This window comes from Artibeus jamaicensis, unplaced genomic scaffold, assembly GCF_021234435.1.
Source record: "Artibeus jamaicensis isolate MK-2021 breed Jamaican fruit bat unplaced genomic scaffold, CSHL_Jam_final contig_603, whole genome shotgun sequence".
NCBI lineage: Eukaryota > Metazoa > Chordata > Mammalia > Chiroptera > Phyllostomidae > Artibeus > Artibeus jamaicensis.
The window spans coordinates 1311014-1329239 of record NW_026521904.1 but is presented as its reverse complement, the minus strand read 5'-3'; the positions used below and the strand labels follow the sequence as shown (position 1 = coordinate 1329239).

The following is an 18226-nucleotide window of genomic DNA, read 5'->3' as shown; positions in this document are numbered from 1 at the left end:
CATTAACTGCATCATGTAGGACCTGGGGTTTTTATCTTTATGTGGGATGGAGAGACATTGAAGATGTTTGAGCATGCCACTTTAAGATCAGATTTGCATTTTGGAAGGTTATTTGTGGCTGGCTTCTGGTGAATGGTGTGATGGGAACCAGATTGTATGGTAGCATGGAGTTGTAGTTAAAAGCATAATGTAATTAGGGTAGTTCAAAGGAGTGAATGAGAGATTTTCTGGTATAAAATTTTCTGTGGATTCATACATATACTGTCACATTTTAAAATGTCAGAACATTGAAAGTATTTTTAGTATTCAGTAGAACTAATTATTGCTACTTTTATAGTTTGAAGTTCTTTTTTAAAAGATTTTTTTAATTTATTTTTAGAGGGGAAGGGAAGGAGAGGGAGAGAAATATCGATGTATGGTTGCCTCTCTTGTGTCCCCCGCTGGGAACTGGCCTGCAGCCCAGGCATGTGCCCTGACTGGGAATCAAACCGTGGTTGTTTGGTTCACAGGCCCACACTCAATCCACTGAGCTACACCAGCCAGGGCTATAGTTTGAAATACTTTATAAAATTAATAGCAATGGCAAATTGAAAGAGGGTTAGTATTTTGTCACTGAAATTAAACCAGTAAACTCACAAAAATGTTCATAGTTATAATTTTGCTATGTAACATGGAATGTCAGGTAATTACAAAATGTAAGGTAATAAATTGTAATATACACACATCTAGTTGTGGAAATTATGTATCTTTGAAAACTAGTGGATGATGTCTTAGTGCAGGTACATGAAATTGTTTGTTGAATTTGCATTTGTTACTGACAGTCATTACCAAGACTTTGTATTAATTCAAGTCATGGAATAAGTGATATTTTTAAGCAACTGTTAAATTCCAAATTGAGAAAGAATGAAAATATTTGTTAGAGAAAATTAAATAGCCCTATATGCAGATCAAGTTGCAATTTTGAAGAGTGTGTAAATTGTGTAATTGGAAAAGTACACTTCAAAATAGCATACTTGTTGAGCACTTTCTGTTTGCTAAGTGTTGGGGATAGGCATTGCTTTGACTGAGCAAGGTGAAGTACAGTTTTATTAGTGAAGAGCATTATCAAGTTGTTGAGACTAATATATTTTGTGGAACAGCATTATTAAGAAAAGCAATATGCCATATATGAACATCAGATTGAAATTTTGGAAAGAGCTTGCAAATCATATAATTGGAAAAGTACATTTTAAAGTAGTTTTAAAGTGTCTCCCAAAGAATATGGCTCTAAGTCTTTTTACTATTACATAAATCCCTAGTTCTTAGTTACCACAGCAGGAAACAAATGTCAGAGTTGAAGAAATATGAACATCCATGACATTGTGGGGGAATAAAATATTAGAGAGCTGCATCTTATTCATTATGAAGCCAGTTTTTTAATGTTACTATTTAAGTACACATAGTAGTATACAAGTTATCATACACCTTAGGTTGTACGTCCTATAATCAAATAGTAATATAATCATAAGTTCTCATGATACATTTTATTCAATTCAGACTAGTGCTCATGAATCTGATTCATTCCTTACTATTAGCCAAACTTTAATTATGTAGAGTACTACCAGTGCCAATAGTTTTGGGATTGCAAGGTTATTACTCCGCATTTGAAGCCAGATTATATTTCAGTCTTCAGAGGTTACATCAAAGTTTCAGGAATTAGGATGAATTTGCCGTGCCTGATTTTTAGAAGTTTTTAAAAAATAACTTTGTCATAGCATTTGTCTCTGTCCCCCCCCACCCCCCATATAGTAATTAAATGTAGTGTAATACTTTGAGGAAACCTTTTTTTTTTAGCTGAATGTATTTTTACTACATACTCATCTTTCATGGGTTCTGTTAGGGGAATCAGTGGTGACATATTTCAAAACAAAAGTTTTTTTATGCTTATTTCTTACTATTTAATAAGAATTATGGTATATTTTAACAACTGGGGTTTCCCTGATGAATCATTTGAGTAGGCTGGAAGGTAACACTAACTTTTCTCAGTACTGCCCTATTTTATTCGACTGGGTTATTAGCTGCTTTTTAAAAATAGAACCTGGTGTGTTGGAGTTGGTGGGTGGAGGTGCAGAAGGAAAGGGGTCAGTGAGAAAATACCAGGTAAACCTCTGATGACCTATTGGGAAATCCTACTCAAATTTTACTTTCCCCAGCTTTAAAGCATTTAGTGTTTAAGCTCACTGTTTTTTTGCTCTGCCAAGCTTAATTTTCCAAATATCTTATATAGACAAATAGAAAATACATTTTTAGCCATTGATAGAAATTTAAGGTATCAAGCCATGTACATATTAACCTGTGGAATCAATTTCTCATGTGTGTGGGATTAAAACTGTTAAAACCATCATCACTGAAACTATACCTTCCCGCAACCAATAGCAGTAAGGTGTCTGTGGAATATGTTAATACAACAATTCCTCTGATGTAAAAAGTTTACTTGGTGTCTGGTTGGAAAGTTATTTAAATATTATAGGTAACAGAATTGACATCATGTACAAGGGCTAACTGCACATTTCTAATGTGATTTAGGATCCGTTTTTAAAAGCCCACATGACTTATTTATACTTAGCATACCTTTTTCAATAAATCAATGACATATTGCAATTTTCCTTTATCTACACTGTTAAAAAATATTCAGCTACCACAGCAGTTGTAACTACTAGAGGAGGTAGACAAAAAAAAAATGTAGTTCACCTTGAAAATGATCATGGCTCAGGGAATAAAGAAATTGGGTCAAGCTGAAAATAAATGCAGGTACAATGACAGAAAGTTTTAATAAAAATTTAAAAATATTCACAGCATTGGTTTCAGGCCACTTTTGTTCTAAACGATCTTATCAATACATTTTCGGTTTCTCTTTGAGATGATTTTAACTTGTTCATTTTAGTCAAAATGTTTGTATGAAATGCTATTGTGATTTTTCACTTTCCATCCCCTTTTAATTATAAATACAAGCTGTTTGGAAAGGTAGATAATTCTTAGTTCATTTTGACCTCTGGTGGTTTTAAATAGAATTTGAAGTTACTTAAAATTTCTATGTTATAGCTGTCACTTTGACTCATTTTATATTGCAAATTTAATGTGTAGCATTTAACCATGTATCATTAAATCATAGTATTGATAATGAATTAAACTCCATAGTATAGTAGATTCTCATTCATTGGTGTCACTGAAGAATAAAATATGGTGAGGAAATGAGTTGTTTTTTTTTTAAGAAAACTGAAGCTTACTTGTTTAAGCAGAGAAACTTAATAGTTGGTGAAATATTTTATATGCTGTTATAGGGAGCAAGAATGGATTGGCCATTTACTCTTTCTTAATATCATAAAATATCATTGTATTGTCATGCAGAAAGGACTGGTATTTGTTTTCCAATGTAAGTTTTTTTTTTTCTTTTGCTGTTTCTTCCTTTCAAATGCCACACCCCTTATTTGGATAGACTTACACAATTTAAATGCTTCAAGCTTTAATATCTGATTGTATGTGTGCTGATGCTTTAGTAGATTTATTCACTCTCTGAACTATGTAAGACATTAGTCTGCAGACAGGCTCACCCACCATCTTTGACAAACACTTGGTCGCTGCCATAAAGGAGACCCTGCTTGCTTTGGAGTAAGTACTCTCAGTGCTGAGGCCCTGTTCCTGCTGCTCCCAAGGGCTCACTCTCTAGTAACCATTGCTAGTGGTGCAAAAATGTCTGTATTCACCCGACTTGCCCGTGAGCATCTGTGTTGTGAGAGTGACCAATTGCAGTTTTCTGAGAGTATTGCTAAAATGGCAAATAATGTACTTCCTTTATCCTTTAGCAAATTCTAGCATAACAGAAAAACATTGTTTTAACAAAGCTTTTTTTAACCTCATGCTTATTTGTTTCAAGCAGTATTTTCTAAAACAAAATGAAGCACAGTTTTAGTATTTGAACTGTTCATTAACATGCTGTAATGACATTTGGCTTGAATCTTATGTTTAAAAATCAGCTTTTTGCTTGTACCTAATGGGGACCATCTCTCTTCCAGGTGCGCTTTAAGAAGACGACCATAGAAAAGAAGAACACATTTTCTTCTTGCCACAAAAATTGCAATAGAAAAGTAAGTGGGTGAACTGCCAGGGTAGGGCTGTCTCTGCAAAACAAGCAGGACAAATTTCCATGAATCAAAGCCACTAAGTATAGTTTTCAGAGATGGTAGGACATAGTTACTTTCCCTAGAAAAATACCCAAAATGCAGACACACCCATTGGCCACTAGCAAAATGCTCCAGTAAACGCTAGTTCAAACCTGTACATTTCACTCTTCTTACTGAGCTATTAAAGGGGTGGAAATCTACTATAGCTATAATCTTTTTTCCCCTTCTCTATTTTTCAACCTCCCACATGCTTGGTGTTAGTTCTGCTTACTGATTGTCTTGAATCTACAGCAGCACCTACACATACTGCCTCCACAGTTTGCAGATAACTCATGATTCAGACTCACAGAAACATCTGTAACTATATGGTATAATATGTGCTCTAGATTAATCATGGAAAAGGGCAAAATAATGAAGAATCAGGAAGCTTTTTTTCTTCCACTAATATTGATGTTGCTTTCTTTGAGGTTGGTTATATGAGTGGAATATTCTTTAGAGTGGTTTAATATCACATTTCATCACTTGAGGAAATATCTCAGGACATTTTTACTAGAGTCTTTTAGAAACCTTTTAAGAGTATACGGTGCATATACACCTTAGCGTGGTTAGGTCAGAGGAAATAATGCAAGATAGTAGATATCTGTGTTGTGATCTAGTAAGCAAATTAATGTTCAACTGCTTTTATTCTGCCTTGAAACCTTTGATACAATTTTCAGAATTGCCTTTTATTGTTCTCTCTAGTTACTTTCTAGAAGTTTTCATTGTTTGAAGGAATAATGGCTACAATTTTGTTAAATGTGGAAGTATTTTTTAACTTAGTGAAAGCTATGTTAAGAGTTGAAGTTTCCCACTGGCCAGAAAAAAAATTAAGCCTCTGCATAGCTAAGCTTCTGCATAGCTTCCTTCTTAGCCACAAAACCTGTGGGGCTTTTAAAATCATATTTGAAATGAAAGCTGCTAATGAGGAATGGGTAACCCCCACTGCATTTGAGATGCATGTGTACATCTTTCCCACTTGTCCTTGATGGATAGGAAGGGGGTCATGACCGAAAATTACTGGAGGATTTGAAGGTATTCATTCTCCTTACGTAAGACAATTTATGCTCATAACGAGAGGGGCAAAGATACTTATTACTGACTATAGACTACTGGGCTTCAATTTCATCTTCACAGCCAGCTCTGTGGTTAGTATTGTTGTCCTCATTTTAGAGAAGGTGATAGTGAGTCCTGCAAAGTTAGGTAGCTCGACCAAGGTCATACATCCAGGAAGGGACAGAACTGAGCTTTAAACTTGTATGTTCCTCATCCCGGGGTTCATGCCTTTTCCACCTGAAGAATACTGTTTCTTATTTTGCAGATAATTGAAATATGTGTTTGTATATTTTTCCCAAAAAATGCTCATTGGGAGATTCAGAGATCAGGAAATAAGCTTTTATTCATTTCTGGCATTTTTTTGAGAACCATTTGAGACATTTTGCTTTGAAATACAATTTAGGCATTGCTTTGAGCAAGGTGAAGTACAGTTTTATTAGTGAAGAGCATCATTGAGTTGTTGAGACTAATAATTTTGCAGAAAAACATTATTAAGAAAAGCAATCTGCCATTTAATGAGTGGTATTTACTTCTGTCATAAAGGAAAATTCAAACATCTGGAATATTTTTTAAACAATGTAGTGTTTATGTTTCTTCCTTACTTCTAACAGGAAATAGCATATAATTTAAAATATACATAAAAGTTTTTATATTCATGCATACATTTTTATTTCACTAGCACATTAATGAAAGTCCCATTATTCAGATAAAAATTTTCTTGATAGCCAGTTTCTCTGTGATGAAAAATTTACCATGTTTTTCATAATAACATTACTTTATCTCCCTTTATGGATTTGTTGTTTAAAGAAGGGTGGTGGAAACCTTGCTGGTTAATAGGCGTATAGCTTTACTCCAATTTTGTGGTCTTTCTTTGGGAGTGGGATATATACAATTGTGAGAAAGTGATCAAGGTTTGTTCAGTGTCTCCAGAAATTATATCTTCAGATTTATGACACTAGAGAATTAAAATTTGAATATGAATGTGCTTTCTTATAAATATGCATTCATTGGAGACTTTGATAGCTGCTGCATTAAAAAAATGGATTACTGTATTTTGCCATGTACAATGCACAGTTTGGGCACACATTTTTGAGGGAAATATAAGGATGTGCATTATACATGGGTATAATGATCACATACCATGAGTATAATAATGGGAACAATAATACCATGTATAATGGGCACAAAAATGTGGCTACATTATACGGGGCAAACTACAGTGATATGAGAGTTACAGAATCAGAGAACATCAGAGCTGGGAAGGGCCTTACGAATGAAGGGCTGTTGGAGTGGGAGGCTGTCCAAGACTGGGTGCCACTCTAGGCCATGCCAGTTCCAAGTTTAGTGAGTCAGATCAAAGCCGTTTCAAGTAGGAAAGGATCTAAACTTCCTAGAGTAGGAGAAAAAACTGAGTCACTGTGGAAGTAATCTCAGGGCATGAAGAAAACAGAAATTGGAAAATTGGAGCATCCTTTATGTCCTCTTATTTTAACAAGTGGGGGCAAAACCTATTTTTTTAAATGTGTTCGTAAATTATTTATATTTGATTTCTGGGTACAATCTGTTCACTTATTTTATTTAAAAATCTTTGTGCACGTATATACATAGTTGAAAATACATGTTTTTTGCTTATTATCTAGAATCTGTGACCGTTTAAAGGGCCAATGAGTACTCTTATCATCGAAGCATTCTATGGGGGGTCCCATAAACAGCTCGTGGACCTTCTCCGAGAAGAGTTTGAAAACTGTGTTCTTTATACTCTTCCTGCGAAGAAGTGGCATTGGAGAGCACGGACATCAGCTTTGTACTTCTCTCAGAATATTCCCATCAGTGAGCATTACAGGTAATTAGAGCTGAGGCTGCATCTGCAGCCTGTTCTTTGTTTTCTTTCCTCACCTGAGGACATTTTTGGGGGTAGGGTGGGAGGAGAGAGGAAAAGAGAAAGTGAAGCATAGATGCGAGAACTATTGATTGGCTGCCTCTCATAGGCTCCCCAACTAGGGGGTCAGACATGCAAACCCAGGTGTGTGCCCTGACTGTAATCGAACCGCAGACATTTGAGTTACAGAACAATGCTCCAACCAGCCGAGCCACACCGGCCAGACCTTCAGCCTGTTTTTAATGTACTTGTATAAGGATGTTGCTTCTCTATTGACATCTATGAGATTTTCTCCAACTATGGAATTGGTCAGGATGACCGGTCAGTACAGACAGCAGAGCAGCAGAGTACATTTACATTATACTCTGAGGACTCTAGGTTGATAGAAAAGTGACCTTATGTATTTGTTTGTTTATTTAAGAAATATTTCTTGATGTCCTTTTTGAAAAAATAATTTTTTTAGGTTTTGTTTATTTATTTTTAGAGAGAGAGGGAGGGAGAGAAAGAAGCATTGGTAGTTGCTTCTCCCATGCCCCCCACTGGGGGCCTGGCCTGCATCATAGGCATGTGCCATGACCAGGAATTGAACCAGCAGCCCTTTTGGATCACGGGCTGGTTCTCACTCCACTGAGCCACATCAGCCAAAAAGTGACTGCATTTTGAACCTACATGCCTTTTCTCGTTTGTCTTGTGATTTTATCACATGCACAAGTATGGGTACGGATGACACTTTTTGGCCTGAGAGAGTTGATCTTGGGCCTGTTGGTTTTTTTTTCTTTTATCTTTTTCTTTTTCTTTTGGTTCCATAACCGCCAATGCCTATTTTAGTGAGTATGCTATTTAATTTTATGATGCCTGCTCTATAGTAGGAGCTAAGGTTTAAAGATGGGTATGACCAAAGTCTGTGCCCTTATAGAATTTAAAGACTATTGAGATAGAGATAGACATATGCATGCAATGAAAGTATGAAAAATACAAAAATTGGTTTTTACCATGACACACTAGAGGTGGCTTTATATAGCTGGCAGACTTTGCTTAATCTTGAAGGGTGAGAAGATTTGGGGGACACAGACCTCACTTAACGAATTCTGATTTTTTTGTGAAGTGAGAACTAGGGGCATCTATTAGAAAGTTTTATGGGACACATTAAAAAGATGGATGAGAAATACTGATTAGAGTTTTAGGAGGAAAATGTAGAATGGAATCCCCTTGAACATTTCTACCGCTTTATTATTTTTTTTAATGTACTGCCAAGTGTCTCCTGATTGGTAAATAGTGAAAGATTTCCATGCCATGGTGTACGTATCTGATGTTCTTGCTGTTCTGGGTAGGACTGCATAGGTTAGGCAGGAGCGGGGAGTACCAGGCTGATAACTAATGGAGTTAGGGCAGACAGGTTGTTAGAGACAGGGCATGTTGCAAACTATAGTGCTCACCTTGGCTTCTGTCGCTACACCCATTTGCTGCTTGCAAGGTAGAGCGGTCACAAGGGAGACAAGAGCTAGAAATTTAAATATAGTTGCTGGTTTTTGTAGTAATGTGGGGAATTCAGAGAGTAACTCTTTTGGTGAATGAAAACCATTCATCATCTTTGAGAACTCAGATTGTCAGGTGGAATAGAAGTGAGTACTCAGGTCACATTGCTTGGGAATTTTAAGCTAAATGCTATTTGGGGGCATATTGAAAATTTTGTAATTTTTCTAACTTCAACTGTATTTTTCCTTACATGATTTAACATTTTGTATTGTGATATTACTGAGTGAATTGTTGATTCACTAAGAATATGAGAAATCTCAACAAATGTATCAGTATAAAAGTTTAAAGACAGTGATAAGACTATTGCTGTGTTAAAGTCTGTTTATAGTTGCTTTCACATCTCATTTGTTTTCATTGCACCAGTCGTATTTTACCAGAGGTCAAGTAGTCTGGTGACTTTACGGCACATTTTCATTAAACGTTACCATTTGATATAATAAATTTCTACAGTGATTTGAGCATTGAAATGGACCATTGCTATACCTCTCTGCTATTAGATTTCATTTTGATTATGCAGTTTTTCAGAGAGAAATGATTATATTGGAACTATATGTGTGTGGACAGCGTGCAAACAAACACTTCTTTGCCCATGGCTTCCCCACACCCTTTTAGGCCTGAAGCATTTGAGGTTAATCATCATCTTGCTCTTTGAAGCTGTTTTATTTGGGGAGTAGATTTCTGAAAGATCATGATGTAACTAACGTTTTACTCGGTCATAGCCAGAACCTCCGGGTCTGGTATCTGTGATCTTTCAAGAATGGCCAGGTAAGCCATGTAGTTACCTGTAGTAATCTAATCAGACTTCATAAACCACCTGCCTCAGCAGCTTAACTTACAGTCATAGCTGACCAATGGTGACAGGTGCTCTTTACCAAACAACTTTTCTGAATACTTTTCGACAAATAGTTGCATCTTGAAAACTTGTGCTAAGTTAAAAAATATGTTCACGCAACCCTACATTGAAGTGCAAGAGTAATCTTTTATTATATGAGATAAATCTGATCTCTGTAGAGACTTTTAAAGATATGAAAAGTTTTGTTTTCTGATTACTTACTCTTTGTATATTTGGGAAATGAAATCACCAAAATTCATAAAGAGAAAATGAATAAGCACCAATATCGCCTGCTGTGTGTGGTCACTGAGAAGAAGTAGGAATGTGTCTGATGAGAAAGACATTGAATAGAGGTGCATGCTCTTTTACAACTTCTGTACATGTAGTCACTGTTATAAGCTTGTTGTCTGGAAAGTATTTTATTACTAAAAGGTTAAATGCCTCAGCTTAATTCATCAGTTGGGTTCTCCTTTATCTTGACAGCTGAGAGGATACACCATGATTCACATTTCAGGCTGTGTAATGCTGTTAGATCACAAAGCCTCCAGAAGTTATTTTTTCAAAAGTAGTCAGTAATTATTATAACTTTTAGGTAATATTAAAGCTTTGCCTTCTGGAAACTTCACAAAATGTAGCAAAATGTTTTTGAAGATGTGCCTTAATTTTGTGTTCTGAAATGTGTGAGTCATTTGTCCCAGGATCGAGCCTTTCTGTTTTATTAAAATATACCTAGATGAGGCATCAAAGGCATTTTTCTTTTTGCAGTATCTATACTGAACTGAAAGAATCACTGTTACTTAAAATCACTTTTCACTCTCAGATGCTTACAGTTCTATTCTCATCCCATCTGAGCTATTGTGGCATCTACTGATCATTGACCACCTAACAGTTCTTTGCTATTAACAGAGTCACAGTGCTCTTTGGGGTAGCTAAGTACCCAGCCCCTGGGAGTAAAGCACAGTTGACTTAAGTGCATCTTGGTGATTCCGTTGCTGCCAAGTTTTCCCACCTTTTCTTACAGCTAGGAATAGTCAGTCTGTCGCTAGGCTTTGGCAAATCTGATTTAAGTATATGACTTGGGTGTTCTTCCACCAAAGTTTTTTTGTTTTGTTTTGTGTTTTTGCTTATGGAAGGAGAAAGCCATCTCTCCTGTCCTGCATCTGGATATGTGGTTGTGATGTTTGCAACCATGAGGTGAAAAGATGAGGATAAAATGCCTGGGCTGCCAAAAAAGGGCTGATGGAAGGCGGGAAACACCTGGAGTAGACTTCCGTTTTGAGCAGTACAGCTACCGAGTCACCTGAAAATCCTGTGTTCTAAAACATCTACACATGCTCTGTAAAATGTGAGACTTTCTTTTAAGTCCCTAGTTGAATGGAACAAAGTAAGAGGATCTAAAGAAGGATCTGGAAATTAAAGTGGGAAGGTGTGGTAGTCTAATTTTCATCAAAGGAACTTGTTATGTTACATTCTTGAGATGAAATATTGTTCTGCTCTAACCTGAATTAAGAAGCTTTCACTGTTCTCTCTTTCTCTCTCTTAAATTCTTACCTGAGGATATATTTAGAGAGTAAGGGAGAGAGAGAGAGAGAGAGAAAGAGAGAGACGGAAGTATTGATGTTAGAAACATCAATCAGCGGCCTCTGGAGTGCTCCCTGACCGGGAGCGAACGCACAACCTTTGGTGTACCCAAGTATGCTTTATCCAACTGAGCCCCAGGTCAGGGCTTTCAGTGTACACTTAGGGGAACTTGTCGGAGACATATTAAGTGACGGGAAATAAGGTGCTAAGCATTATTATTAGGTGCTGCCTTTGGTACAAAGGTAGGAGGTTAGAAGAACAAAACAACAACGAAAGTTGTTGGAAATGAGTGAAAACAGGGGTCTGAGATCCAGTGTCGCAGAAACGGTCCCCACGCCCCGTCCCTTTCCCTGTGCCCTGGCCGGCCTCCTCTGCCAGGATCCATATCAGGCTGTGAGCAGCTCTCCACAAGTGCTTCTCACCCTGCGGATGAAATCATTCTGAAGTGTGTGCGGCAGAGAAATCATTAACAGATTCCTAAAAAAAGCCTCCAAGTCAGGAAATGCAGGGGCATGATTCTAAATAACTCATGGGCCACAGAAGAAATCATAATGGATACTAAAAAATAGAACTGAATCATAATGAACATATTGTGTATTACAAAGTGGGTTGCATCTAAAGTGACAGTCACAGCCACATCATCTTTAATACCTCTATTTTTACTTTTTTATTGTGATGAGCAGGCCCCCTCTTACTTGAATCTAGGAGTAGTTCTGGTAAGAAAATTACAAGAAGAGTAAAAGTGAAATTGAAAGCCCATTTCTAATCGAAATGAACAAACTGAAAGTAGTTATTTTGAAATAATAACATAGATAAACCAAAGGCATGATCGATTTTCATAAAAGGCACACTTAATGTTTATTTTATATTATATTTTTTTATCCTCACCCGAAGACATACTTACTGATTTCAGAGAGATGGGAAGGGAAGGAGAAAAAGAGGGAGAGAAACATAGTGTAAGAAAGAAACACGGGGCGGTTCCCTCCAGCGTGCTCCTTGACCGGGGACCAAACCTGCAGCCTGCACCAGGAATCTCACCCAGGACCTGTTGGTTGATGGAATGATGCTCCAACCTACTGAGCCACACTGGCCAGGGCAAGGCACACTTAACTTTTAGAATGAAAACTATAGCTACATAGAAAGCAGAAATTAATAGAAAGGAGGAAATGCTCTTAAGAGTTCCATGTTAATACATTTGACAACTTAAACAAAATGGGTAATTTCTCATAAAAACATAACTTACAAAACCTCATTTAAAATGTAACAGAAAATCCAAATGGAACTATACTCATTAAAGATGTGGATGCCTTAGCTAAAAATCTTCCACTGAAAGACAGAGGCTGGTTTACTGTGTTAGTGAAGCTGTCTCTCTATCCCAGCTGGTGTTTCTTGAGATTGATTTGGTGTTTCATGCTTCAGTTTTCTTTCTTGTAGCCATAGAAGTCCTAATAGATGTTGATTATCATTGGGATACCTACCCCTTACCCCTGACCTTTTTTTTCACATGTCCAAGGAAGGGCAAGGAAAGCAAATAGTTGGATAAAAAATAAAGGGAATGAAAGTTTACTTGGCAGTTACATCTTATTTTGAATTGTTATTCAAAATAACAACTTATTAAAGATGCAACCTTCTGAATAATATAATACTTCAATAACAAAACATCCTTTCATTAAAATATACTTTTTTGAATAATTTAATGTATTTTAATTATGAAAACACCTTTTTAGTAGTGTGCATCATAGTTGATAGTAGAAAAGTATATGATGATTTAAGAAATTATAGCTAAGTGAAGTGTTAGGCTTACCTAGGGCAGTTATTTTACATCTCTGTAGTAAACAGAATAAAATGTAATGATATTAAATAATAGTAATAACAGATAAACATATTGAACACTTACCATATGGTAGACACTCCACAATCCTGGAAGTTAGATATTGTTTTTCTGGTTCAACAGAGGAGGAATCTGAGGCTTAGAAAGTTAAGTTACTTGCACGGGGTTACACAGCTAGCTAGTGGTCAGTATATGTGATTTGAGCTCGTCTGGCTACTTGCAAGGTCCATATACTGTTCATTCTTTTTTTTATTGAATTTATTGAGGTGGCATTGGTTAATAAAACTGTGTAGGTTTCAGGTGTACATTTCTATAACACATCATGTGTATATAGTTTTGTGTGTTCACCACCCCAAGGGAAGTCTCCTTTCATCACCATTTATCCCCCCTTCCTCCCTTTTACCTCCCCCAACCCCACTTTCTCTCTGTAATTACCATAATGTTGTCTGTGTCTATGAATTTTTTATTAATCTGTTCTCTTTTTTTATCCAGTCCCCCAAACCCTTCCTTTCTGACATGTCAGTCTATTCTCTTTATCTATGGGTCTGTTCCTATTTTGTTTGTTTATTTTGTTTATTCCACATGAAATCATATGGTATTTGTCCTTCTCTGACTAGCTTATTTCACTTAGTACAACTCTTTCCAGGTCTGTCTATGCTGTCTCAAAGGGTAAAATTTCCTTCTTTTTTTTTTATGGCCCAGTAGTATTTCATTGTGTGAATGTTACAGAGCTTTTTTTTTTAATCCACTCAACTACTTAAGGGCACTTGGGCTGCTTCCAAAGCTTGGTTATTGTAAATAACGCTGCTATGAACATAGGAGTGAGGTGCATATAGTCTTTTTAATTTATGTTTTGGGCTTTTTCAGCTTTATTCTGAGAAATGGGTTCCAAGGCAGTTTCATTTTTAATTTTTTAAAATATTTTATTTCTTTATCTTTTGAGGGGAAGGGAAGGAGAGAGGGGGAGAAATATCAATGTATGGTTGCCTCTTGTGCATTCCCTGCTGGGAACTGGCCTGCAAACCAGGCATGTGCCCTGACTGGGAATCGAACCTTCATCTTTGGTTTGCAGGCCCACGCTCAGTCCACTGAGCTACACCAACCAGGGCCATTTTTAATTTTTTGAGGACACTCCATACTCCTTTGCACAGTGATTTTTCCAATCTGCATTCCTACCAGCAGTGCATGGGGGTCCCATTTTTCTCTACATCCTCACCAGCACTTGTTGCTTGTTGATTTATTAGTGATAGCCATTCTGACAGGTGTGAGGTGATATATTATTGTGGTTTAAATTTGCATTTCCCAGATGAGCATCTTTTCATATGTCTGTTGACCATCTGTATGTCTTCTTTGGAGAAGTGTCTATTCAGGTTCTTTGTCCATTTTTTAAAATAGGATTGTTTGTTTTTGTTTCGTTTTGTTTTTAGGTGTTGAGATATATAATTTCTTTATAAATTTTATATATTAACCCTTAATCAGATGTATCACTGGCAGATATGTTCTCCCATTCAGTGGGTTGTCTTTTCATTTTGTTGATGGTTTCTTTCCTGTGCAAAAACTTTTAAGTTTCAGGTAGTCCCACTTGTTTATTTATTTTTGTTTGTTTCCCTTGCTCAAGGAGACATATCAGAAAAAATATTGCCACAAGATATGTCCAAGATCTTACTGCCTATCTTCTAGGATTTTTATGGTTTTGAGTCTTACAAGTCTTTATTCCATTTTGTGTTTATTCTTGTGTATGGTGTAAGAAGGTGGTCTAATTTCTTTTTTTGCATATATCTGTCCAATTTTTCAAACACCATTTATTGAATAGACTGTCTTTACCCCATTTTGTGTTCTTGCCTCCTTTATAAAATATTAATTGACCATAAACACCTGGGTTTATTTCTGGGCTGTCTATTCTGTTCCCTTGGTCTCTATGCCTGTTTTTATGCCAATACTATGCTGTTTTGATTACTATAGCCTTGTAGGGTAGTTCAGTATCAGGTAGCATGAGTCTTCCAATTTTGTCCTTTTTTCTCAAGATTGCTCAGGTTATTTGGGGTCTTTTGTGATTTCATATAAATTTTTGGAATATTTTTCTGGGTCTGTGAAATATGCCATTGGAATCTTGATAGGAATTGCATTAAATCTATAGATTGGTTTGGGTAATATGGACATTTTAATTCTGTTAATTCTTTATACCCGTGAACATGGTGTATGCTTTTACTTATTTGTGTTCTTGAGTTATTTCTTCAGTGTTGTATAATTTTCCGAGGACAGGTCTTTTACATCCTTTGTTAAATTTATTCCCAGCTATTTTCTTTCTTTCTTTTTTGATGTAGGTGTAAATAGGATTGTTTTCTTAGTTTCTTTTTCTGGTAGTCATTATTGGTTCATAGAAATGCACCTGAAATCTGGACATTTATTTGTATCCTTCTGCTTTACTGAATTATTTGATCAGTTCTAGTTATTTTTTCATGGAATATTTATGGTTCTCTATACAAAGTATCATGTTATCTGCAAATAATGATGGTTTTGCTTCTTCCTTTCTGATTTGGATGCTTTTCATTTTTTCTTGCATGATCACTGTGGCTAGGACTTCCACTACTGTGTTGAATAAGAGTGGGGAAAGTAGACATCCTTGTCTTGTTCTGATCTTAAGGGAAAGGGCTTTTAGTTTTTGCCCATTGAGTGTGATGTTGGCTGTGGGTTGTTCATTCTCTTTAAGTCCATATACCATTTGTTCTTTTTAAGCCCATGCTCAAACCCACTATGCTATCTTACACTCTGTTTAGAAGGGTAAACAAATTAGGTCAATTAGACCTAAATACCTTTTGAATAAAATATCCTACCAGATTTTACTATTAGAAGTGGGTGCGGTACTTTCCTGAGTTGACAAGTATCACAGTTTTTGAATCTTCTTGTAGGCTAAAGGCCGCGAACCAGGAACTTTTCTAGGTTTGTGAATCTGTGATTTTCTCATTTTCCCCTGACACACCTCCCTAGTTTTCATCCATGGAAGTCACAACTTACTTGAATTTTCTTCTTTTGAATTTTTTAAATTAAAATCCAAATAGAATACTACATTTGACATTAAAAAATCATTTGGTAGACTCATGAATGCACAAATAACATTTCTTTGTTTAGGATGAAGAGAAGTACCTGCTCTTCCCAAATTATCCTCCAACTGGAATGCTCCGAAGTTCCCTAGTTGGTTTATGAACTTGACTGAAGACAGCATTTGAGTGCTGCCCAACTCACTATTATTACCAAGTGTGTGCACTTGGGGTTTGGATGATGTTGTGACACTGTATAAATTACATTGTCAGTAGGTGCAATCTAACATTCCATAGTCTTACCAGCATGTGACTGCTCCATTTATGAAAATTGGCTGAGTTTCCCCATTGGCTGTTGCCCAGCCAACCAGATTCCCTGTCCTGTACTGCCTGATGGTGGGATTCTTGTTTGGTTTGTTTTCCTACCAATCTGCTCAACTGTCTAGGCTGCGCACACAGCAGCTTTCCAGTATTTGTACAGGGCTTAGGGCTTTGTCCACAATATTTCATTTCAGTGAAGTCTCCTCTGGTTGACTGTATGGTTCAGGGTAGCCATGTGGACTTTATTTTGAAAACATAGCTAACCACAACAGTATAGAAATAGAATAATACTGCAAACCAAGTAACTAACCACTGAGTCCGTCTCTGCTTCTGTGGCTCTCTCTGTCTGTCCCTCTTTCCTCACTCTTACTCTCTTCCCTTTCACATATTTGCATGAATGACTAACCTTTAAATGACCCTAATAAACTCTTCATTGCAAAACTGGACATTACCCCTGTCACTAAAGGCTGGTTTCCAGACTTTGTCTTTTCCACTTTGTGTTTCTTTGTCAGTGCTCTCAAGAAGTTTAATTTTCCAGTTGCAGGGAGAAAAAAAGTTTTCTTGTTATGAAGTTTGTGGTTTATTTTCACAAGTTGCTAATTCAAAAGTGTTTGAATAGTTAGTAGCAATCACTGTGAACCCACTGCTTCCAAGGCATTAGGCATGGCTGTGCAACTTCAAGTGTATGTTTTTAATATTCCTTCTAGCATATTTAAAAAATAAAATATCACATTTAAGATTCCCGAGTAATGGTTCATATGGATACAAGACATTATTTCTAACAGACTTTGTACCTTAAAGTCCTCTAGGGTAAATCTCCCATACATTTACCCTTTGAAATTTGCCAACTGTATTTTAAAAGACACACTGGATTTTTAATACACTTTTACAGAGGAGAGAAAATCATTATTTTTAATGAAGGGAATGGAAAAGACATAAAACCCCTAAACACCCCCAAAATGGACGCAAATGTATTATTGAATAAAAGAGCTCTGGCTATAGAGTATAAGGGCCTTCATAGTTTGGCTTTTAGATGTAACATACTTATTTTTGACATAATCAAAACTATGAGTCTGATCTTAGAGTGCTTCTAATCCAATTATTTTTAGGTGTTGAGTATCTTTGTCATGGTTTGTCTCCTTAGCCTGGAAAAAACCTTGAGGAAATGAAAGGTATTTTTATTGTACTTCCATTCCCCACCACTTATTTCTTTGTTTATTTGAGAAAAAAATTCTGCTTTTATTAAGGGCTTAGTCAATGAAAATATGCTTGCTTTTGGAGCTGCGTAGGGTATGCATGGTATTAGTGTCTGGCCGACTGTCTTTAGGGCCACTGAGGCCGGGATGCAGATCATCTGTTACCCTTTCCTCCTTTGAAGTCTCCTCTCTTAGAGAAGCCTTCATGCTCCTCTCCTATTGCTCAGGGGTCAGATTTCGTCTCCTAGCTGCCTTTGGACACATTGGCTTGTCCGTTAAATGACTAATTCTTGTTCATTTGTCCTTTCTTTATACTCCTCTGTGGCCCATGATAGACCAGCTGGTCTGCTGACCAGCCAGCCCACGGAGATAACTGCAGGTGGGAGGCAGGGGCTGAATCAGGCCTAGTGCTCACAAAAAAAGCATTCATGTCCGTTCCATCCTTTTGTCTTTCCAAAGAACATAGTCCTGCGTGCTAGTGAGTTTTTTTTTTTTTCCTGTAAACAGTCTTTCCTATATTTCTCCTTGTTCACCGTCTCTTGCTGATAATAAAAATTTAACAGACCCCCCAGCTGCCTCCTTTTTAGGAGAAATTCTTGGTGGTCGACTGTGTAGTAGAAAAAGAGCTGGGGGGTGAGATAGTTTGGCCTAAATCCCCCCCGGACCAGATATCTTTTGGCTCTCTCCTTCCTAGGCCTGTTTCCTGTTTTCTTTCATCAGCAGTTACTAAGAGCTTGCATTTTGAGAGCCAGTGCCTGTG

General features: G+C 36.7%; 1 protein-coding gene across 6 annotated transcripts in view; it reads left to right on the top strand.

The window, feature by feature from the left end:
* GTDC1 (glycosyltransferase like domain containing 1) overlaps window positions 1-18226 on the top strand; it is a 379255-nt gene that overhangs the window by 120421 nt on the left and 240608 nt on the right. For all 6 annotated transcript variants that reach the window (XM_037155165.2, XM_053670687.1, XM_053670689.1 and 3 more), the window contains 2 exons: window positions 4053-4124; window positions 6893-7095. In XM_037155165.2, the coding sequence (XP_037011060.2) occupies window positions 6917-7095 (179 nt within the window). In that variant the 5' untranslated portion in view covers window positions 4053-4124; window positions 6893-6916. The remainder of the gene's footprint in view (window positions 1-4052; window positions 4125-6892; window positions 7096-18226) is intronic.